At 37.0% G+C, this 24,962-nt stretch overlaps 1 protein-coding gene across 4 annotated transcripts; it reads right to left on the minus strand.

Annotated features, from left to right (window-relative positions):
* Nucleotides 1-195: 195 nt before the first annotated feature.
* LOC139755314 (acyl-CoA dehydrogenase family member 11-like) lies at nt 196-24,080 on the minus strand. 4 transcript variants are annotated; one of them, XM_071673443.1, is made up of 15 exons: nt 24,013-24,080; nt 22,115-22,257; nt 19,438-19,610; nt 15,504-15,645; nt 12,499-12,689; nt 11,458-11,557; nt 8,835-8,989; nt 8,592-8,685; nt 8,047-8,197; nt 6,188-6,331; nt 4,299-4,488; nt 4,054-4,162; nt 3,367-3,534; nt 889-2,424; nt 196-388 (listed from the first exon to the last, which is right to left on the minus strand). In XM_071673443.1, the coding sequence occupies exons 2-14, from the start codon at nt 22,236-22,238 to the stop codon at nt 2,249-2,251; spliced, it is 1,917 nt and encodes a 638-aa protein (XP_071529544.1). In that variant the 5' UTR covers nt 22,239-22,257; nt 24,013-24,080; the 3' UTR covers nt 196-388; nt 889-2,248. The 4 variants fall into 4 exon arrangements, with proteins under 4 accessions (XP_071529544.1, XP_071529541.1, XP_071529543.1 ...); XM_071673440.1 differs by lacking the exon at nt 196-388 and having other exon boundaries at nt 2,109-2,424; nt 8,826-8,989; nt 24,013-24,073; XM_071673442.1 differs by lacking the exons at nt 196-388; nt 24,013-24,080 and adding an exon at nt 23,912-23,933 and having other exon boundaries at nt 2,109-2,424; nt 8,826-8,989.
* Nucleotides 24,081-24,962: the final 882 nt, after the last annotated feature.

Below are 24,962 nucleotides of genomic sequence, written 5' to 3' on the forward strand. Positions count from 1 at the left end.
AAAAATGGCATAAAGGATGTTAGCTGGCTTAGCAATATTATCTCACTCAGTTTATTTCTATCCAAAATGAGGAACAGAGGAAAGAGCCAAATGAGTATGTTTTTTCCTCTAAGGTTTAGTCATCTGTTCTAGACACTACCTCACCCATGCAAGAAACAGTGAACAAGTACATATGCATCTGGAAAAGATTCTGCATAGATACCTTGCTTTATTTACAGTTTGCAATAACAGTTACATATAGAATATTTTCATCCACAATGAGACCTTTAAATACTGCAAAATGACAAAAAGCATTAGGATAATTAAGTTAGAACTTTTCAGCAACCATATACATAAACTATATACATGTATACCCTTATATAAAATAGGCCTTTTTATACAAATACCCCTGTATACCACATCGCTCCAATTCACTCTATTCCTTGCCCTCCTTTCACCCTCCTGCATGTTCAGGCCCCGATCACACAAAATCTTTTTCACTCCATCTTTCCACCTCCAATTTGGTCTCCCTCTTCTCCTCGTTCCCTCCACCTCCGACACATATATCCTCTTGGTCAATCTTTCCTCACTCATTCTCTCCATGTGCCCAAACCATTTTAAAACACCCTCTTCTGCTCTCTCAACCACGCTCTTTTTATTTCCACACATCTCTCTTACCCTTACGTTACTTACTCGATCAAACCACCTCACACCACACATTGTCCTCAAACATCTCATTTCCAGCACATCCATCCTCCTGCGCACAACTCTATCCATAGCCCACGCCTCGCAACCATACAACATTGTTGGAACTACTATTCCTTCAAACATACCCATTTTTGCTTTCCGGGATAATGTTCTCGACTTCCACACATTTTTCAAGGCTCCCAAAATTTTCGCCCCCTCTACATCCACAAAAATATTTTTTTGCATTCTTCAAAAAGTATTGTCAAAAATACCTCACTTTTTCAAAAGCACACTATTCTAACTAATAACAAATAGTTACTTTCCATCAGGTACATTCCTTGTTATAAAAGCTATAATAAAATATATCTCCCTTATATTTCCTATATAAATACTGCTAATCTATCTTACCATTAATCATCATCTACATACACTAGTGTATATATATATATATATATATATATATATATATATATATATATATATATATATGTTTGCCGTGTATTCCTCTTCAGTTGTATGTAAGGGGGAAGGCATGCACAGGGCATCAGACTGGGGAGGAACAGTGTGGTTTCAGAAATGGTGAAGGATGTATGGATCAGTGTTTGCTTTACAGAATGTGTATGAGAAACACAAAAACAGATAGATTTCTAAGAGGCACTTATGGATCTGGAGAATGCATATGACAAGGTTGATAGAGATGCTTTGTAGAGGGTCTTAAGAAAATATGGTGTGGGAGGAAAGCTGATAGAATCAGTAAGAAGTTTTTATCAAGGGTGTAAGACTTGTGTATGAGTAGGAAGAAAGGAGACTGAATGGTTTCAAGTGAAGGCTGGTCTGTGGCGGGGGTGTGTGATGTCACTATGGCTGTTCAATTTGTTTATGGATGGAGTTGTGAGGGAGGTAAATGCGAGAGCCTTGGAGAGAGGGGCAAGTATGGGGGATGAAAGGACTCTGTAAGTGAGTCAGTTGCTGTTTGCTGATGATATAGCACTGGTGGCAGATTCAAGTGAGAACCTGCATAAGTTGGTAAGAGTTTGGATGGGTGTGTGAAATAGAAAATTGAGAGTGAATGTGAATAAAAGCCAAATTATTAGGTTCAGCAGGGTCGAGAGACAGATAAATTGAGGTGTGAGTTTATATGGAGAAAAATTGGAGGAAGTGAAATGTTTTAGATATCTAGGAGTGGAAATGGATGCAAATAGAAGTACTGAAACAGAATTGAGTCACAGGGTGGGGAAGGGGCAAAGGTTTCAGGAACACTGAAGAATGTGTGGCAAGAGAAAACGTTATCTGGGAGAGTAAAAGTGTGTTTGAAGGAACAGTAGTCCCAACAATATTATATGGATGAAAGGCAAGGGCTTTAGATAAGGCTGTGCAGTGCTTCGTATGTACTAAGCAAGGCAATTATGCTTGTATGTGCAACAATTAAGTGTCAGTTACAAGAAAAATATCCTCTTTCTTACAATTTCATAATTCAATACTAACCTCTCATAATAATAAGTCGATGAGAAATAATCTGCAACAAGAGGAGGAACTAGTGTTACAGCTATTAAGTTGAACTGAACCTGCACACATGAACAACTCAAAACATGGGCCCATAGATTTCACTGGGATTGTAACCCTCCATCACCAAGGCCTGATTATCTGCAGAATACTGTTTCGGTGTGAGGAAGGTCAGAGGCTGCTGACACCATCTGTTAGCCACCTCCATACTGACGCTTCCCTTCTCCCATGCTGCATGCTCAAGAAGAAGACTTCCTACAGTAATGAAATGAACATTAATCATGCAGTAATTAGCATAAATATATTCATCTATGATAACATGTTTCATGAATCTCAAAATAATGAAGGAAGAAAAAGAAAATGAAATGTTCTTTAACTCTGAAAGTAGTACAGAATAATTGTCAACTGACAATGCAAAGTTCACTGCTAATATCAGTGAGTGACAATGTAATGGTTCCCAACCTCATTTGAATTCCCAGCTAATGTCTGATTCCAATACTTATCCACTGATGTCATCCACATTCTCCTGCCATAACTGGAAATAATATCACATGCTTCAGTCATCCATACCTAACATCATAAAAGATGCATATTATGCAAGCCCCCCCACTCTCTCGCTCCCAATACAAAGCACATACTTACAAAATTTCAGTTTGTTTTACAACAGAGAAACAACTGTAGTATCACTGCTTATATTCTGGTAATACTAACATTGTCAGTATTACTGCAAAGGTGATAAGGTAATAATCTCATCATTAAAGCACTCCATTTCCTCCATATTGTCACTGTTCAAACTTAAACTCAAATTATCCTGGCTTATCATCCTTCTGCACCTCATTATAGTACTCTTGCTCACATGTATTCTCAGCTTTCTGTCACACACTCTCCTAATCTGTCATCAGCTTCTGGATTTTTGTCTTGAGTTTGCCACCACAGCTGTATCATCTGAAAACAGCAGCTTCACCTCACATCTCCTTGTCCCCTGTATACCATAAACTGGCCTTTGTTCTCAGACTCGTGCATCTACCTCCCTCACCACCCTGTCCATAAACAAACCAAACCACCACTGTGGCATCAAATTGGCCTTGCCTGCACAAATTCATTCTCTGAGCTTTGTAAATTATCATACTCCACAGTTTTTTCTTAAATCACAATTAAAGGAAAAGTTTAAATTGGTACATTAACAGTAATTCTTACCAATAAAAATGTGAGCAACAGATGAGGCAATGTCACGGGCAGCTGGCTGGATTAGATAGGGATGCTTCTGCATGAAACTTGTCAACTCATCCATTGCCTGAGTCACCCTCCTGCAGGAATCTTTCATGTCATCAGCAATCATGCTAGACTGTATGTCCTCTATACGAGCTGTGATTAATATTGAAACAAAGGAGTTATTTCAAACTACTTAACAAGATTATCAGCTTGAAAATTTATATTTCCTCTCTTTATTCTCACTTTCCCACATTATTTCTACCTTTAAGCATCCATTTTCAATGAAAGCATTATCCAGATGTCTTGCACCTCTATCCATAGCCACATCCTAAGTGTCTACTTGCACCTCTATCTTTAACCACATCCTAAGTGTTTACTCAAATTCCAATATATCATTCTTACCATGCTGTTTAACACACGTTCTGTTTCTCTATTGATCACTTACCTCAGCTTCTGTACCTTCTCTCATTCAAGATACATTCATGATCTCATTTTTCTCTGTGGATTTTAACTTAAGATATCTCTAAACAATAGGCAAAGTTCAAGCACTAGCATTTTCAACATGTTACAAATATCAAAGTTACACTGTGAGTACTTTATCAATGAATATTCGATCTTCAGTAACAAAAATCTATTCAGATGTCAAAAAAGTGCACTGCTGTGGGCTAATACCTTTCACATCTTCATACAAAGCTGTCAATGATTCTCCCTTAGTTTTTGTCACAGCTCGAAGGAAATCCAAGGACATAATGTTACTTGTTCCTTCCCAAATTGGCAATACCTGGAGAAGAAATAATAGCCATACTAAATATAGAAACCATTTCATTTTAATTACATAAAGCAGAAATTTATGTAAAACAGTAAAAAATTCATGGTACAGAAATTCACTCAGAACACTTAATTCATAACTAACATACCTGTGCATCACGTAAATTTGAGGGTAGTCCAGTATCTTCAATATAGCCCTGCCCACCAAAACATTCTAAGCCTTCTGATGTTATCTCCATGGCCTTCTTAGCAGTGAAAAATTTCATAACAGGCATTAAAATGCGGAGAATCAATGACTCCTGCTCAGTAGCTACACCTGCCTCCTCACGACCAAGAAGTCTTTAATGAAAAGATTAAGCATATATTTAATGATCACACATAGTTGCACAATTGATGTTTACAGCTGAGAAACCAGCTTTAGAGCAAAAGCCCTTTTTTCCACTTTGGAAAAGCCCTCATTGATTTCCATTAAATTACATTACATTTTATTTCTTTTATGTTCCACCACAATTGTCCTTTTTTCTCTACCAGTTCCTTTGCAAATTTCTCCTTGAGAATATTAATTCATTCCTACAGCTTTTCTGCTCACCCAATATTTTCTACATACAGCTAATATCTCTGATCAATTTTAGGTAAACATGAGTAATGCAAACATAAATTACTATTCATAAAAAGCAGTGAAGTCTTAACCAGATCATATTGGAACCAATACATAGATTAATGTTTTCATGGCAAGAATTCTTGAAAGATATTTCTGTGCACACATGAATCTGAGTGGAACATGATGGATTATATAAAAAGATAGTGTAGAATGATAAAGTAATGAACTATGTGCTTGTATTAGGTACTAACCAAGAAGAATCTATATAAATGAGCAAACAGCAGGAAGTTTGAAATTTATGTATGAATAACTCCATTAAAAACTGGAGAAAGTAAAGTGTTTTAGATATCTGGGAGTGGATCTGGCAGCAGATGGAACCATGGAAGCAGAAGTGAATCATAGGGTGGGGGAGGGGGCGAAAATCCTGGGAGCCTTGAAGAATGCGTGGAAGTCGAGAACATTATCTCCGAAAGCAAAAATGGTTATGTTTGAAGGAATAGTGGTTCCAACAATGTTGTACGGTTGCAGGGCGTGGGCTATGGATAGAGTTGTGCGCAGGAGGGTGGATGTGCTGGAAATGAGATGTTTGAGGACAATATGTGGTGTGAAGTGGTTTGATCGAGTAAGCAATGTAAGGGTAAGAGAGATCTGTGGAAATAAAAAGAGCGTGGTTGAGAGAGCAGAAGAGGGTGTTTTGAAATGGTTTGGGCACATGGAGAGAATGAGTGAGGAAAGATTGACCAAGAGGATATATGTGTCGGAGGTGGAGGGAACGAGGAGAAGTGGGAGACCAAATTGGAGGTGGAAAGATGGAATGAAAAAGATTTTGAGTGATCGGGGCCTGAACATGCAGGAGGGTGAAAGGCAGGCAAGGAATAGAGTGAATTGGATCGATGTGGTATACCGGGGTTGACGTGCTGTCAGTGGATTGAATCAGGGCATGTGAAGCGTCTGGGATAAACCATGGAAAGTTGTGTGGGGCCTGGATGTGGAAAGGGAGCTGTGGTTTCGGGCATTATTGCATGACAGCTAGAGACTGAGTGTGAACGAATGAGGCCTTTGTTGTCTTTTCCTAGCGCTACCCTGCACACATGAGGGGGGAGGGGGATGGTATTCCATGTGTGGTGAGGTGGCGATGGGAATGAATAAAGGCAGACAGTGTGAATTGTGTGCATGGGTATATATGTATGTGTCTGTATGTGTATATATATGTGTACATTGTGATGTATAGGTATTTATATTTGCGTGTGTGGACGTGTGTGTATATACATGTGTATGGGGGTGGGTTGGGCCATTTCTTTCGTCTGTTTCCTTGCGCTACCTCGCAAACGCGGGAGACAGTGACAAAGCAAAAAAAATATAAAATATAAATAACTCCATTATATTTGGGAGAGATTGAATTAAAGAGTTAAAACGTTTCAAGCAATCCAGACTAACCGGGCCATATGGAAGGTGAGAATTTCACATCCCCTTGTAGCAACTTCCATCCTTGAAGCGGTCAGCTGATGCAAGACATGAGACTCTATCACTTGTCCAAATGCTGAACGGCGCTGACTATAGTCTCTGGCCAGCTGGATAATCCTAATGAGTTACTTTGTAGTTTAACAAAATGTAAGGGTATCAACAAATATATATGAAAAAGTGATTAAAGCACGACAGGAAAAGATAATATATGATGATCTTAATGAGTGGTCATGAACTGGCAATGTGGTGCTATTTAGTGTCTCTTTAAACCTAGCAATTTGATATTTTTTACAGCCTTTACAATCCACTCATCACTATGGTGTAAATCTGTCACACTCCAAGAAGTTTAAGCCATCCTACAGGCATCACTCACAATTACTATATTTTCATTATTCCTCATCCCCTTGCTATCAAATGCATCTAAGAAATTTCATTCCATACATGGAAACTCTACAGTTTTGCCCTGATAAAAGAGTAGTAAGAAGAGCCAACTATCAATTTTCATATGTTGCTAACCAGTTGACACTTTTCAGAAATGCAGTTAGAAATTCATTATGCAGTGAAATGGTTTAAGAGTACTAAAGAAGTAATGTTTGGAAAGTAGAGGAAAAGCATATCAATGCACTATACTCTGAGCACTAAAAAGAAGTGCCTTTGACCAGAGAAGCATGACTTAGATCATTATTTAACAATAACAGAGAAAACAGAGAGCAGAAAAATGGCAAGTCAAATTATGCACAACTAGGCAAAACACTTAATTTCATCTAAGGGTCAGATGTACTTAATCTTTAATGTTTGCATGCTGTCAGCAAACACACAATCTCTCCTCGTCATACATGACACTTGACAACACAAAATTCACACAGTTCATTCTCTGTAACTCGTAAATTTTCCTGCAGTGAGCATTATATGCAAGCCCTGTCTTTTGGCAAAATGGTACGAGCAATGGATAGAATCAGCAGGATGAAGCATTTAGGCAGGAGCAATCAGTAGAACAGTAAGAACATTAGGCAGGAGCATTAAATAGAAGTAGTCAGTAAGAGCATTAGGTAGGAGCCTCAGCAAACACTGCACTAGAGTTGCCCTCTTCCAGTGGCCTGTTAAGGGTGAGGCATAAAGGCTAGGAAGTGGCACTGGAGTTTCCTAGTTGTGGAGACTCTATTGCCATGGCCACCCCCTTAAGGGAGCTGCAGGTGGGAAAAGGCATCAGAGTTACACATAAATAGATAGATAGCTATAGGTAAAATACACCAATAACATTTTCTTTTTTCTCCTGCCACCTTGCGGCAGTGATCAGGTTAACCAAGAAGGGTTTGTGTGGAAGCTAGCAAATATATCAAAAAAAAAAATATGCTACTATTGAACTACTACAAGAAACTAGGTAAGGTTTTCATGTTTTGTTGATTTATACAAGTGTTTCACTTACTTTTTACAAGTATTTTCCATGACCTTCATAGACTTCCCCATTAACATTCATCTGTTATCATTGGATTATCAATATCACTATATCTCATCAATTTCTCTCTAAATCAATTCTACCGAGTGTTAAGAGTCAACTGACATGCCTTTCTATCAAATCCATAAAACAATTCTGTGACACCCTAAAACTATATACATATCAGTGCTCTTTACATTGGATAAGAAATAATGCTTAGCATCAATCAATAAGTATGGGAAAGCATTCTGGATATGCATTTTATCCATGCAAATAGAAAGGTGCTGTGAATGAACTACTTAGAAATACATTCTTGTAAATAGAGTTTTATCCTACACATTCAGCAGTATAACGAAATAGGAAAACCTCTCAAACACATATAAAAATACCATCTGACCTCCTCATAATAGCACAGGATGATACAGAATTGTGCATTCTGGTGATGGAGAGCATGCTGGCAATAAATGGAATACCACGGCCTTCTGGTGACACCTGATGGGCAACTGCACCATCAAGTAAAAGTTCTGCAGTTGGTAGCTGACGAGTACCTAAAAGAAGAGGGGAAATATACAAGAAAAACTAATTCATCTCTTTGTATTGCAATTAATACACCTCACCGGTGTACGATTTAATAAAGACAAAAGTGTCAATGTTGATATTCCATAACTAGATACTCTTGCCAAGAGATATATGACAGTAATTTTGTAAGATCATTCAAATGTTATCAAACACAAAAGATATTGTGCTGTATAAGTAATCCATATAACTGTTTGATTCTGTGAGGCTTCATCTATCTATTCACCTTTACGAGATAAGGTTCCTTGCTTTACAGCATATTAGTGTATGTAAAGTGTACTTAAAAGATATCACAAAATATCTCTTAATACTCCACATAAGCCACCTCCAAGGGTTTACTATATTTGGGAGCAGAATTAAACTAACCCAGTTTGTTTTTAAGCCTGGTAATTTCTATCCCATTCAGTCTGCCATCTTCTCTCCTTGTTTCCATATAAAACATTGTCAGTCCCCGAGGTTTCTGAAAATTAATGAAAAATGGTCATAACTCAAGAAATGTAAGTCAATTATTCTAAAAATCATATACCTTCAATGTGTCACTGTGAATATTTTGTGTGAACATAATGCAAATAGCATACACTTCATGTCAGCAAGTCATACAAATCGTACTGGTTCAGGCTGACTTTCAGAGATTATGTTTGCCAAGGTTAGAGTCATGTCAGAGTCTGTGGCTGAGCTGAACCACTTGTAACCAAACAACTGATGTGTGCCATCGGGTTGCTCCAGTGCTAAAGTTTCTGTTGATCCACTCACATCTGATCCACCTGTATGAAAATGTGAGCCATTAATCACTAAACACCATAATTTTTCATCAAAGCCATCATTGCCATAAAAAAGAAATCACACAGAACCTTCTTCAAAATAAATTGCATACAAATTGGAAAATCTATATTCAGAGGCTAAAACCTAAAAATCTTTCATTCTCATCATCCTAGTTTGATGATGTAACAATTAACCAATCTCAGACAATAGGAACTCTGTATGAAAAATACCTACTTAAAACAAGATATTCTGGGGGCCTTGAAGAATGTGTGGAAGTCGAGAACATTATCTCGGAAAGCAAAAATGGGTATGTTTGAAGGAATAGTGGTTCCAACAATGTTATATGGTTGCGAGGCGTGGGCTATGGATAGAGTTGTGCGCAGGAGGATGGATGTGCTGGAAATGAGATGTTTGAGGACAATGTGTGGTGTGAGGTGGTTTGATCGAGTGAGTAACGTAAGGGTAAGAGAGATGTGTGGAAATAAAAAGAGCGTGGTTGAGAGAGCAGAAGAGGGTGTTTTGAAGTGGTTTGGGCACATGGAGAGAATGAGTGAGGAAAGATTGACCAAGAGGATATATGTGTCGGAGGTGGAGGGAACGAGGAGAAGAGGGAGACCAAATTGGAGGTGGAAAGATGGAGTGAAAAAGATTTTGTGTGATCGGGGCCTGAACATGCAGGAGGGTGAAAGGAGGGCAAGGAATAGAGTGATTTGGAGCGATGTGGTATACCGGGGTTGACGTGCTGTCAGTGGATTGAATCAAGGCATGTGAAGCGTCTGGGGTAAACCATGGAAAGCTGTGTAGGTATGTATATTTGCGTGTGTGGACGTATGTATATACATGTGTATGGGGGGGTGGTTGGGCCATTTCTTTCGTCTGTTTCCTTGCGCTACCTCGCAAACGTGGGAGACAGCGACAAAGTATAATAAAAAAAAAAATAAAACAGATATTGAAGTTAACCAATCCCAGAAAATACTAATTCTTTGTGTGCAATGCATGAAAAATACTGAGTTGAAACAGCTACTGTAAAGTCAAACCTATGTTATGAGTATTTGTAGGTAACATTCTAACCAGTACAGCATACAGTTTTCAAAAGGAATCTGATTATATAGATATTGCGTTCTCTCATCCTCATTAGAGTTTACCACTAATCATTTATTTCATACATACTAGTGGTAAAATTCTAGTCATAATACTTGATACATCTCAAATTTGAATACCACTGATCATTTATTTCATACATCTTTCTTTCTTTCAAACTATTCGCCATTTCCCGCATTAGCGAGGTAGCGTTAAGAACAGAGGACTGGGCCTTTGAGGGAATACCCTCACCTAGCCCAATTCTTTGTTCCTTCTTTTGAAAAAAAAAAAAAACGAGACGGGAGGATTTCCAGCCCCCCGCTCCCTCCCCTTTTAGTCGCCTTCTACGACACGCAGGGAATACGTGGGAAGTATTCTAGTCATAATACTTGATACATCTCAAATTTGGTACAAGTTCACTCAGTACACAGAAATCCAAAACATCTGCATCTCTCAAGTTTAAGAAAACAAGCATTTGCACAAATAAAGAGGGATTGTTGATGTAGAAATTATTAATCTGCCTTTTAATACTGACAGCATTTTTTTATACTCAGCAAATTCTCATCAATATAAAACATCAAAATCTAGAAAAGAGATAAAAACTTTGTACATATCTTTCCTAGAGCTCAAGCACAACTAATTTAGAGATAGTCACATCTAAGAAAACACAAGCATAAGTGAACATATCATGGCTATTCAAAAATCACAGTGTGTGCAGTCTGTTTGAGAGGGCAGACCATGGTGCACTGAAATGGTTCAGATTATGGAAGGCATAAACGAAGACTGACTGATTAAGAGAACTTACATGCCAGAAGTGAAGAGAGCACGAAGGGGGAGAAAATTTAAAAAGAAATAAAAGGAAGGTTAGAAGAAGAGAATCTCTATGGTTTCAAGGCCTGAATATTCAAGAGGGCACAAAGTATGCATGAGACAGAAGGAATTCGATTGGTATGGTATACAGGAGGTGATGTGCTGTCAATGGGCTGGACCAGGGCATAAGAAAAAGTCAAGGTCAAGAGTCATGAATTAATCTGTGGAACTTGGCTGTAGATACTAAAGAGTGGTTCCATAACACTATACACATCAACTGGAGCATTGTTATATGCAAATAAGGCCATCAATCATTTGTTTCTAACTACCACACTAGGCAAGAGAGGAAATTAGATAATAAAAAATAAAAAATCATTTTCATTAGCAAATAAAGAACATAATCACAAAGCAAAAAGTATATTTACTTAAAAGATAGTAGTTAAATATTGCTTGTCAGTTGATTACCACCATAAAATGTCAAATAAAAACAGAAGTGATTACTTCACAGCCTTTTCACTAGGAATGGCTACTTACCTATGGATGTGAATGAATAAAAAAGGTATACATATTACAAACATACCCCGTTTCTCAGTCATCCACTGTCCTGATGTCCAAAACTGCTGTGGATCACGTGATGTAAGGTGCTTATAAGCTTTCTGCAAGTGAGGTGTTTTCAATATCTGTGAAATGGGAAGATAAAAAATTTTGTTATGCTATTTCCATCCTAAAATCTTTATGATATACAATGCAATATTCCTTCCAACTGCAATAAGGAGAAAATAATTGAACAAATAATCAAAAGGACAACAGAGGATCGTGAAAAGGGCAATGTTTAAAGGAAATGGCCTATATTTCCATAGCATGAAGTGTGCTTCTTAGGAATAAAGGATGTTTAAAATTCTTCAGCTCCCAAAGGAAAGAAACCCAAAAAGGCATTCATCAAACTGAAAAATGAATACTACATTACTAACAATATCAAGAGACTAAATATTGATCTGCAATCAATAAACAGATTCATTTAGGTGAAAACATTAAACCTTTTAACCTTCCTTTACCCTTGCACATACAGTCACTACCCAGGGCTAGCTATGATCTAAAAACTAAACATAGAATTTCCTAAAAATATGTATGGTAATTACTGTATACAAACATTTCAAAAAATATTGCAAATTATGCTAATGTATCATTTTTCGGAAACAATTACATCATCAAACCAATGAATTAAAGATAAACATTAAAGATAAACAATGATTTAGCACAACATCACTGAATATGTTACAAAATAACTATCAATCCTCATTCTAAATGCTTAATTGGAGCTACATTCCCCACCTGATGAATCCACACGAGATTATCCATAATATTTTTTCCATTACAATATGTTGTAATCTGAGTTACCTACTTCTTGACCTGAGTCAAGACAAATGTAAAGAGATGGGAAGAAGGATTTCTGGAATAATCTAAGACAGGTGAAATTCTTCCAAAGCACTTACCTTCCACACCTATAATTAGTGTCTAAGGAACAAGAACAGTGATATGATCAATTCATCTTAAGATGTTATAATGGAAATATATAAAACTTTAACCTAGTATACTGCAATCTAAAGGTCCTGAAACTTGCCCTTGCGGTTTTAGCAGCACCATCTGTCATTGCCAGGGGACAGGAATAGAGGCCTGACACAGGTGAAAAGACAAACAGCTTGATCATCTGGTAAAGACGATCAAACTCTCCATATTTTTCTTCATAGGCTGTGGCAATCAAACCCTCTTCTGCAGACACTTTTTTAAGGTCCTTCCAAGCTTGACAAGTAACTGTAAAAAATAATGTCTTAACATGGAATCAAAATAAAACACCATTAACTCAAATTTTACAATAATTTTTAAACCAAGTGCTTGGGTCTTCTTTAATCTTACACACTATGCAAAAGAAAAGCATGAGAAAAAGATAATGTCTAATGCCAGAGCAATAATGAAATAAAAATAAGAAATAGATATTAAAGGAAGGTATAATACCAGTACTACCCACCTGGGTATCAGGAGGGTTAGTGACATTTGCTTAGTATGCCAGCACTTTAGTGGTTGTCAAGTTGCACTCCTCTGACCCAAGTAGCAGTCTTTTGTTTCTGCCTCACTAACATGTGGACACAAACATACAATTGCCACTTGTCACATGTAACACTAGACACCACTTAACTCACAGTGCTCATTCTTTGTAACTCTAGATTTTCATGTGATGCGCACTATGCACAAGCCCTGCCTTTTGGCAAAATGGTAGGAGCAGTAGATAGAAGTAGTTTATAGGAACATTTAGGCAGGAGCATTAGGTAGAAACATTAAGTAGAAGTAATAGGTAGGAACATTAGGTAGAAGTAGTCATTAGGAACAGTAGGTAGGAGCCTCTGCAAACACTGCACTAGACCTGACCTTTGCCAGCAACCTGTTAAGGGTGAGGCACTAAAGGCCACAAAGCATTAGAGTTCTTTAGTTATGGAGACTGTTGATATGGCTACCCCTTTAAGGGAGCTCTAACTGGAAAAGGCATCAGACATACAGATAAATAGATAGAGGAAGTCTATTCTCTTTTCATTTCACAGTAAACATAATAAAATCAACCATTTTCCAAGGTTGAAGTAAATTATCAATGCTTCATTGTATTTTTCACATTCTAAAATCCAAAATACTTATGTAAAACTATCATTTGAGAAAAACAAAGCTGCTTAAAATGTTCCTGTACAAGGTATATTTTTCTGTTTCAGGCCAAAACAACTAACATTGTCTAATCAGTTTCAATCAAATATTGTACAATGAATCCATAAAATAGTATAACAATACACATCTATATACCACACAATTTCTAGTGCAATGTGAATGCTCTGGAGAAGGAGATTGAAAACACTGTTCCAGAATTTTGAGGTACTTAAATAAAAGTCAAAAAGTTTTTATGCTAAAAGCATTAAACTACACAAACAATTGCTTGAACTTTAAAAATCAAATAATATCTTTGGAAACAAAGGTCAGAAGTTTAACCATCCTAGGCCTGTTCAAAACTTCAACCAATCCTCTAACCATTTCTTCACTTCAAAGGAACACAACTGATATTTGTAAACTGTACCTATCAAGTATTTCATCATAAAGCACAAGTAACATTCAACAGTGTTACAAGGTTCAGCCTGCACATGAAAAATCACCTATGACAGGGCTGCATCATTAGGAGTACAGTCTCATCAAAGAACTTCTCACTCCAAAGGGGTCCACAGTTCCCTGATCCTAGAAGTACAGCCTTGGGCAGCAAGCAGCCTTTAGAAAGAGGTCCAGGTATCACCAGGATTCTTGCCTACAAATTAGTCCCAAGGCAATTACAAATAAAAAAGTATTATTCGAAGAAATGTCCAATTTCATCTGTTTTACTATACTAAACAAAATCTATAGCAACAGCACAATCTAAACTTACTAGAAAGGTTGTATCCCTTATAATCCATACACCTGGGGTTTACAATAACACATTTTATCTAGAGCAGTTATACCAATTCTATCTTGCCACACGATATCTAAATACAATGCATGCTCCTAAAGTAAAACACAATGACCCTCTACACCCCTAAACATTTTGAAAACCTTCCCGTGTTTGGGTTCTATTCTGTCTAAGTGGGGAAATTTTTCCCTAAAAACCCAGAATACATTTCAAATCTGGACAAGATAGTCCAGTATTGGGTAGATATTCTCTGAGTTTGTGAAGATATACTCTTTTTTTCTCCAAAAACCCAGAATACCACACTGTCCCAACACTGTAATATACCAAATTTGTCTGTCTAGGACCACACACTATGTGCCAATTCTTCACGGTTATGTGAGATTGCATGGGTCCTATACCAGTGCAAATCTGCTTAACTTAAAATCTTGATGTGTAACTATTTTCTCTCATCCAGTCCCAATCTAGTGAGATGGAAAAGGTTAACAGAGCCTCTGCAACATCACTCACACATATCCACAATCTATGCTTTAGTGTGTTAAAGTAAAACATGGGCATATACATTTCTGAAGTGCTTCTTACTTTTTCACTTTACATGCTAACTTATTCATTAAGAGACCAATTTCTCCATTTATACTATCTCCAAACACAAAATGCTTCAGTTGCTTCAACTGAAACAGCAAACTATATCCCCTTTAGGGACATTAGTTATTTCAGATTTCAACTTTATAAATGAGAGTATTCCATGGTAACTGCACTCCTTGAGCTAAATGTTAAGGTGTATGTTTGCCTTCAAATGTTTTTTTCATACAGAGTTAAAATCCAAAATAAATAGTATCTCTCAAGGGAACACAGTTCATTGAATTAAACAGTATACCATTAGTTTTCTGTAACGTTTTCATTACATAACATATTTCTCAAAAGAACCTTAAGTACTTTAACCCTAATTTGCTAAGATCTTTCAAATGCACATCATAATTTTATCAAAATAAATATACCAGTCCTACCAATTACCAGAGAAAGTGTCTGCATATAATGAATTGGGTTTCTATACCATTACTCCATAATCAAGAAATACAACTCCAATTATTACTATGTTACTATCTTACCTTGATCCTTATAAATTCTGTATCAATGTATTATGAAAATATCCATACCTAGCTCATCTGTTCTGTTACCCCAAGCATCAAATGTTCGAACATATGGCTGGTTGAGTTCACATTCTCTTCCTAAGGTATATATATCTGTAACTGCCCTTTGACCAAAGCGACATAAGTCACTCCAGATTTCAGCACAAACCTTGAGAAAGAAACAAAATTCTGTATTATGTGTCAATGCTTTGTGAATGCAATAAAAAATGAACCTCATACACTAACCTTATTCATGTAACATAAACTTCTTGATGAAAGTACCATACAAAATCTTCAAAAATACAATATTCTTAAACCCTTCATAACTACAGCATCTGCTATACATGTATGAATCTCTGTACATAACCAATCTATCTTCCTACAGGTATTTACACCAACCAACTTTTCTCTCAAATGGATGACAAGGAACAGGTGGACAAAGCTCCATGCAAAACAGCAAAAACCCTAAACAGTGAAAATGAAACATGCAAATTTTTTTTTTTTTTTTTTTTTTTTTATACTTTGTCGCTGTCTCCCGCGTTTGCGAGGTAGCGCAAGGAAACAGACGAAAGAAATGGCCCAACCCCCCCCATACACATGTACATACATACGTCCACACACGCAATATACATACCTACACAGCTTTCCATGGTTTACCCCAGACGCTTCACATGCCTTGATTCAATCCACTGACAGCACGTCAACCCCTGTATACCACATCGCTCCAATTCACTCTATTCCTTGCCCTCCTTTCACCCTCCTGCATGTTCAGGCCCCGATCACACAAAATCCTTTTCACTCCATCTTTCCACCTCCAATTTGGTCTCCCTCTTCTCCTCGTTCCCTCCACCTCCGACACATATATCCTCTTGGTCAATCTTTCCTCACTCATTCTCTCCATGTGCCCAAACCACTTCAAAACACCCTCTTCTGCTCTCTCAACCACGCTCTTTTTATTTCCACACATCCCTCTTACCCTTACGTTACTTACTCGATCAAACCACCTCACACCACACATTGTCCTCAAACATCTCATTTCCAGCACATCCATCCTCCTGCGCACAACTCTATCCATAGCCCACGCCTCGCAACCATACAACATTGTTGGAACCACTATTCCTTCAAACATACCCATTTTTGCTTTCCGGGATAATGTTCTCGACTTCCACACATTTTTCAAGGCTCCCAAAATTTTCGCCCCCTCCCCCACCCTATGATCCACTTCCGCTTCCATGGTTCCATCCGCTGACAGATCCACTCCCAGATATCTAAAACACTTCACTTCCTCCAGCCTCTCACCATTCAAACTCACCTCCCAATTGACTTGACCCTCAACCCTACTGTACCTAATAACCTTGCTCTTATTGACATTTACTCTTAACTTTCTTCTTCCACACACTTTACCAAACTCCGTCACCAGCTTCTGCAGAAACATGCAAATATAATATGAATTAACCTGCAATGAAAACTAAAATTCAGCATGTCTCGAATACATGGTACATAAAACATAGGAATCATGGTTTCTGTATGCTGAAAATCACTGTATCTATAGAGTGTGTCTTTTCTTTCTGATGATAAGTTTTGTAAAGTATGAAGTATAGCCAAAGAGAAAATTATATACTTGAAAGGCTTTGTTCCCTAATATTTTACCAAAGCTGCTGCAACTGATCTTCAATATAACTCAGTTTCTGGATTTCATAACTCTAGAGATGTCTCCCACATGTTCAATATGCATCTACAAATGCATGCTTGTTTCATACTTTATGATTCATTGCTTAGCCACCAGGTGAAATCATCACATTGTAATGATATGTCACAGTGCTTGCCATATTACAAGATATAGCTCATCTCAGAAATATATGAAAAGACAGCTCTTACAAGAAATTTGAATAATACCAAATAATCCATAGTAATATCTCCAGAAAACCACTACTCAAGATCAACAAGTTGCAATTAAACAAAATACTAGCTGACATTTTCCTAATAGTCATAGTAACCCTATACACAGCATGATTAGTTATCTGTAGTATTACTTTTATGCCTATGACCCCTACTATGCATGTTAAAAGAGAAACTATGTAGATATTTTGAAAGAAATTTCAATCTACTAGAAAAAGAAGGTCAAAATACAAGATATATAGTTCAAAATTGTTCAAGACCATATACTTCCTTTTCAGGTTTGGAAGTAACATGATCGAGAGGTTTCTTCACTATACTTTTAACCCTACAACTTCAAGAATGGTCCCAAGATCAAGAGATCACAACTAATTAAGAAATCAATCAACACACTTAGGAACATGAGGGGGGAGGGGGATGTTATTCCATGTGTGGCGAGGTGGCGATGGGAATAAATAAAGGCAGACAGTATGAATTTTGTAAATGTGTATATATGTATATGTCTGGGTGTGTATATATATGTGTACATTGAGATGTATAAGTATGTATATTTGCATGTGTGGACGTGTATGTATATACATGTGTATGGGGGTGGGTTGGGCCATTTCTTTCGTCTGTTTCCTTGCGCTACCTCGCAAACGCGGGAGACAGCAAAATATATAATACAAAAAAAATGGCCTATGAATTTTAGGTAGTCAAATTTTTTAGGGGCAATTTTCTCTTAACTCTAGAGAATAGAGTATTTATCTAACACTTAGTATGCTAAATTTTCAATCTATTATCTTAAATACAATACTAAGGATCAGCAGGTAGCATTTCACTAAAAACTGACATACACATACCTCTCCTGAGTGCTCCATGGGTCAATGGCATAACTATCTATCTATCTACATCCATGATCCCATTCTCTCCTTGGGATCCCATCAAGGCAGTACCCACAGCAAATGAGTCTCCCCATTTCTTGCATTCTTGCCCCCATTACTCTCCCTTCAGTACTCTTACACTCAATTTCCAAATGTCACAAGTGGTCTTCCTTTCACAACAATCCCTTTAATCCTATTATCATATATTCCACTTGTACATTCTCCATCTTACATTCTTTCTACATGCCCAAACCACCTCGGAAATTACATTTTGTCCAATCTACCACCCCACAATTTATTCCATTTTCTTTCCTTGCCATGCCAAATCTTTCATTCACCCCCTCATTATTTTCTTCATTCCACCAGCTCATAGCACATCTATCTATATATCCAGCCATCTATATCTTTTATATCCATTCCCTCTGGAAACTCCCATCAAATAACTCATTTCCACAACCTGGATTCCTGTCCTCTGTGACTCTTCCCATGTCCATGTTTTGGCTGCATAGGTAAGGGTCAAGAGGACTATGCTGTCCCTAAATCCTTTCTTCACTTCCATACTTACACTTCTACCCTTCATTATTCTATTAAGGGACCCAATAACTCCTCCCCTGTTCTGCTCTCTTCCTTATTTCTCCTTCCATATCACCAAACTTACCCAAGATAGATCCCCAATACTTAAATTCTGTCACCTCTTCCAGTCTTCTTCCCCCATATCTATAACACAGTTTAACTCACTTTCTTCTCTCACTCTACAGGGCTTTGTAAAATCCATACTTTCATTCTGTCTCCTTTCAAACACTAATACTTTACTTTTATTTGCATTTACCTTACAATGCCTAAACTTACACACAAGATAAACTTACAACCTTCTGTAACTAATCTTTAATCTCAGGAAACAACACAGTATCATCCGCAAAAAGGCTTGTCACTAGCCATTATAACTCACCACTGCACTCCATCTCTAACCCCTTTTCTCTATTTTTGCTTTTCTCTCTCTTTTCACTTCAACCACATGTATCTTAGAAAGCCATGATGACATCACACAATTGTCTCACACCCACATGTATACCAAAAATTTTGCTAACTTTCCATTCACTCTTACACATGCTGGCTGGATATGCCTTCTTGGCATTGCTTAAAAAAATCAATAAGATTACCTCATATTATTCACAGAAATTAACCAAATGGTTGTAACTCACTTCTTGAGGCAAAACACGTTTAAGATAAGATGTGAGGAATGCATTGTTGGTAAAGAGGTTGTCCTGATGTGGTGGCGTCTGTGTGAAAAGTCCAAGCTTTGCTTTGGAAAACTGAATCCTTAATTTCTGCTTAAGATTCTCTGAAGTTACTTGAGCTGTCTTCTTGACATCACCTAAAAACAAATATGATCACTTTCAGGAAAAGAAAGAAATTTACCAGAATGGCTGAATACATGATTAACATTCTTAAATCTAAGAAGAGACAAAATGATAATGTTGGTCTTTTTTCAACCACAATTAAACAAAAATATAATCTGCCTACCAAAAAAGCATTAATTCATTGGTTAAAAAGAGAAAATTTATCTAAACCATTTTCATAAACTGTGTAGTATTGGTACTTTGATTCTTAATAACTCCTGTAATGTACTCACTCATCGATAAATTAGCTAACAAATATGAAAAAAATATATTTCCCATATTATCCTTCAAATATCTCAATTTGTCAACTATCAAACTTTCTTCCTTTTTCTTTGCTTCTGCTTCTACAATTTTCCTTCTTCCATTCTTAATTCTATCACCCTTTTGTAAAACTGATGACAAAAGCATCCTCCATGGTAACCAATTCATTCATGACCTAACCATCATACACATGGCTGAAGCATTGCTGCTGGGTCTCTTAAACTTTAGTTTTTGTAAATGGTTGTGTCAAAAAAATCTGTAATCAACTAAGCATAAACCATTTTGCTGTAAATGAGTAAAAAATGGAAAAGGCAGCATGATGGAAATAGAGAAACAGAAAAAAAATATATATATATTATATATCATTTATCTATTTAGTTTACATCATCACTGCCTCCCATGTCAGTGAGGTTGAGCCAGAAACAGATGAAGAATGGCCCATCCACTCGTATACACATGTATGTATATATTTTTTTTTTTTCGCTGTCTCCCGTGTTTGCGAGGTAGCGCAAGGAAACAGACGAAAGAAATGGCCCAACCCACCCCCATACACATGTATATACATACGTCCACACACGCAAATATACATACCTACACAGCTTTCCATGGTTTACCCCAGACGCTTCACATGCCCTGATTCAATCCACTGATAGCACGTCAACCCCGGTATACCACATCGATCCAATTCACTCTATTCCTTGCCCTCCCCTCACCCTCCTGCATGTTCATACATATTCACCATTTCCTGCATTAGCAAGGTAGCATTAAGAACAGAGGACTGAGCATTGGAGAGAATATTCTCACTTAGCCTCCTTCTCTGTTCCTTCTTTTGGAAAATTAAAAACAGGAGGGGAGGATTTCCACCACCCCACTCCCTTCCCTTTTAGTCACCTTCTACGATACGCAGGGAATATGTGGGAAGTATTCTTTTACCCCTATCCCCTGGATGAAGTAAAGTGTTTTAGATATCTGGGAGTGCATTTGGCAGCAGATGGAACCATAGAAACGGAAGCGAGTCACAGGGTGGAGGAGGGGGCAAAAGTTCTGGGAGCGTTGAAAAATGTGTGGAGGGCGAGAACATTATCTCAGAAAGCAAAAGTGGGTATGTTTGAAGGAATAGTGGTTCCAAAAATGTTATAAGGTTGCGAGGCATGGGATGTAGATAGGGTTGTGTGGAGGAAGGTGGATGTGTTGGAAATGAGATGTTTGAGGACAATATATGGTGTGAGGTGGTTTGATTAAGTAATAAAAGGGTAAGAGGGATGTGTGGTGATAAAAAGAGTGCGTTGAGAGAGCAGAAGAGGATGTTTTGAAATGGTTTGGTCACATGGACAGAATGACTGAAGAAAGAGTGACAAAGAGGATATATGTGTCAGAGGTGGAGGGAACGAGGAGAAGTGGGAGACCAAATTGGAGGTGGAAAGATGGAGCGAAAAAGATTTTGAGCAATTGGGGCCCGAACATGCAGGAGGGTGAAAGGCAGGCAAGGAATAGAGTGAATTGGAACAATGTGGTATATCGGGGTCGACGTGTTGTCAATGGATTGAACCAGGGCATGTGAAGCATCTGGGGTAAACCATGGAAAGTTTTGTGGGGCCTGGATGTGGAAAGGGAGCTGTGGTTTCGGGCATTATTGCATGACAGCTAGAGACTGAGTGTGAACGAATGGGGCCTTTGTTGTCTTTCCTAGCGCTATCTCGCACACATGAGGGGGGAGGGGGATGGTATTCCATGTGTGGCGAGGTGGCGATGGGAATGAATAAAGGCAGACAGTGCGAATTGTGTGCATGGGTATATATGTATGTGTCTGTGTGTGTATATATATGTGTACATTGAGATGTATAGGTATGCATATTTGCGTGTGTGGACGTGTATGTATATACATGTGTATGTGGGTGGGTTGGGCCATTTTCTTTCGTCTGTTTCCTTGCGCTACCTCGCAAACGTGGGAGACAGCGACAAAGCAAAATAAATAAATGAATAAATAAATAAATATATATATATATATATATATATATATATATATATATATATATATATATATATATATATATATATATATAAAAATCTATAAGTTTTCTGTAACCAAAGATATACTAGTAAAAGAAAACATCAATAAAAAAAATATCATTCATGAAGACTAGGGAAAGGGCTGAATGAAATTCAAAATCACAGAACAGTTTTAGAGTGTAAATCTGAAGACCTTTCAATATCCTACCTTTATCTGGCTGGGATGCTAAAAGCTGCGAACTTCTTGATGTGGTAGTCACCCATCGTATTCCACTTCTTGAGAGAAATCTAAGAACAGCATTTGCTTGAGTCTGATGCACAAGAAACATCATCCACTAATTCTTCTAATGCCTAAGAGAAGATAAATCTAGTGTAATAAAATTGCCATTATTAAGAATTATGACCACAAACTACTTAAAAAAATCTTACATTTAAGTTACTTAACTCATCTGATTTAGTTTATTATCAACACGAAAACCCTAAAGCTGTTCATAAGACAATTAAGAATATACCTTTGTCCTGTGGACTGTCACACCTCATGTTCCACAAACTATTATTATCATTATCATTTATCTATTTATTTATAATACTTTGTCGCTGTCTCCCGCGTTAGAGAGGTAGCGCAAGGAAACAGACGAAATGGGCCAACCCATCCACATACACATGTATATACATACACGTCCACACACGGACATTTACATACCTATACATCTCTACGTATACATATACATACACACACAGACATATACATATATACACATGTACATAATTCATACTGTCTGCCCTTATTCATTCCCGTCACCACCCTGCCACATATGAAATAACAACCCCCTCCCCCCGCATGTGTGCGAGGTAGCACTAGGAAAACACAACAAAGGCCACATTCGTTCACATTCAGGCTCTAGCTATCATGTGTCATGTGTAATGCACCGAAACCACAGCTTCCTATCCACATCCAGGCCCCACAGACCTTTCCATGGTTTACCCCAGACGTTTCACATGCCCTGGTTCGATCCACTGACAGCACATTGACCACGGTATACCACATCATTCAAATTCACTCTATTCCTTTCAAACCTCTCACCCTCCTGCATGTTCAGGCCCCAATTGCTCAAAATCTTTTTCACTCCATCTTTCCACTTCCTAAAATTAAGAAAGTATGTAATGGAAGCTACAAAATTTTTAAAAGGTGTAGTATCATATGTGTAGATATATACCCTATTCATCCAGAACTGAATTTTTCATGAGCTCTCAACAGAAACACTATGAAATAGTTTTTACGAAATGTTTTTGAATGACATTTCTTAGAATAAAAAGAAATAATTCAAGAAAAACATTCATAAATTATCCAATGAGGATATTTTGAATAGCCTTCCTTCAAACACAAAAAGCAAAATGCAAATCACCATAACAATAGAACATCATATATATAACTTAGAAAACAGGTAAATGTCAGCTGCTAAGGGAATTAGGTGACGTTCATAAGTTCTCTTGATTTCTTAAAACACTACATCTAGTTTTACACTGATTAACAATGTATTTTCTCTGATCTTCATAGACCTCCCTATTATCATCTCATGTTGAACAATGAAATAAAAAATCATCTTGGTTACACTCCAACAGTAATCTGCATACAGTACATCTATAAGGAAAATATATCAAATGATATTTCTAATTCAGATTACTGGCACTGCTAGACTACAAACTTACTGATTCATACTTCATAAAAATAATCTTAAATACTGATAAAATAGAGAAAGTGTTCTCTCTCTTGTTAACCAAAGAATGATTCTCACTGACATTTTAAGTATCTTATATCATGGTTTAGGAAAGCTCCTTAGCATACATACTGCACGCAGCTTAACGACTGATATATTCTTGTTAGAATCTGACAAGTATAAGTGAAGCCAAGCCTTATAAATATGTGGGCAAAATTCCTCAACAGGACCAATGATTACTATACCCACACATACCATCAATCTCGTCACTTTTAATAATAGACTACCTGCTATGATACAGCGTTTTCATCTAAAGACAAAATGATGAAATTCTATATCAATTTCATATCTTATTTAAGTATTTCGTCATATACGCACTTATATCTACCTTATCTGTCTGTGAGGGTTAAGCAGCCAATACCCAAGCACGTCCAAGGTCCAGTTAGACCGTGCAATAATAAAAGAAAAAAAAAAGTTTTTCTCAAACTCTACTTAGAAATTAGATTCCATAAAAAAATGATTTAAAATTTTGGTAAATAGTTAAAGAGTTTAGTAAAATGTTTATTACATAGATCTTCTATGTAACTTGATATTAACGACCTTCAAATGTATGATCCATCTTACATTGTGCTCCTTTTATTTCTCGTACATTTACAATTTGGATATATATATATATATATATATATATATATATATATATATATATATATATATATATATATATATATATATATATATATTTGAGAATCTATTTTGTAAATCGTATCATGGTTGCTATCAATCAAACCCAATAAAGGTATTAGATATCAGATTTGTCTTTTGGTTGAACAGTTTCATTAATGACATGAAATCATTAGTCCAGATCCATTGTACAGTACATTGAAAGAGTTTTGTGAATAAAGTTGGTGTGCATGGGAATGTTGCTCACAAGGAATCACCCTCGCGTGAAAGTAAAAAGGCAATGAGCACTAACGTAAGCATAGGAACTCATGTTTTATGGTTTTTAGGATAATGAAAAGTGAATGAATTGGGAATAACCATAACTGAAGTGGGCAGAATGAGAGGAGAATGAATGTTTTTCTCTGGAAATTAAATCCAAACACAAGTCTTCAGTTCAAAACCTTGTAAATGATAGTGATAGAATGAAAATATTTTTGATAATAGATATCAAAATTCATATTCACACAGCGATTATAGAAATTCTTAGCTAAATATCCTTTTATTATGGCAAGTAAAATCCTTGTGCCTGCCACGTCCGAGAGCATACGTTTTCTAAAAGTATTGTAATAATCGATAGAATAAATCAGTCCATTTTCTTATGTTATTGTTGTTAAAATA

Source organism: Panulirus ornatus, chromosome 19 (assembly GCF_036320965.1).
Source record: "Panulirus ornatus isolate Po-2019 chromosome 19, ASM3632096v1, whole genome shotgun sequence".
Classification (NCBI taxonomy): Eukaryota; Metazoa; Arthropoda; class Malacostraca; order Decapoda; family Palinuridae; genus Panulirus; species Panulirus ornatus.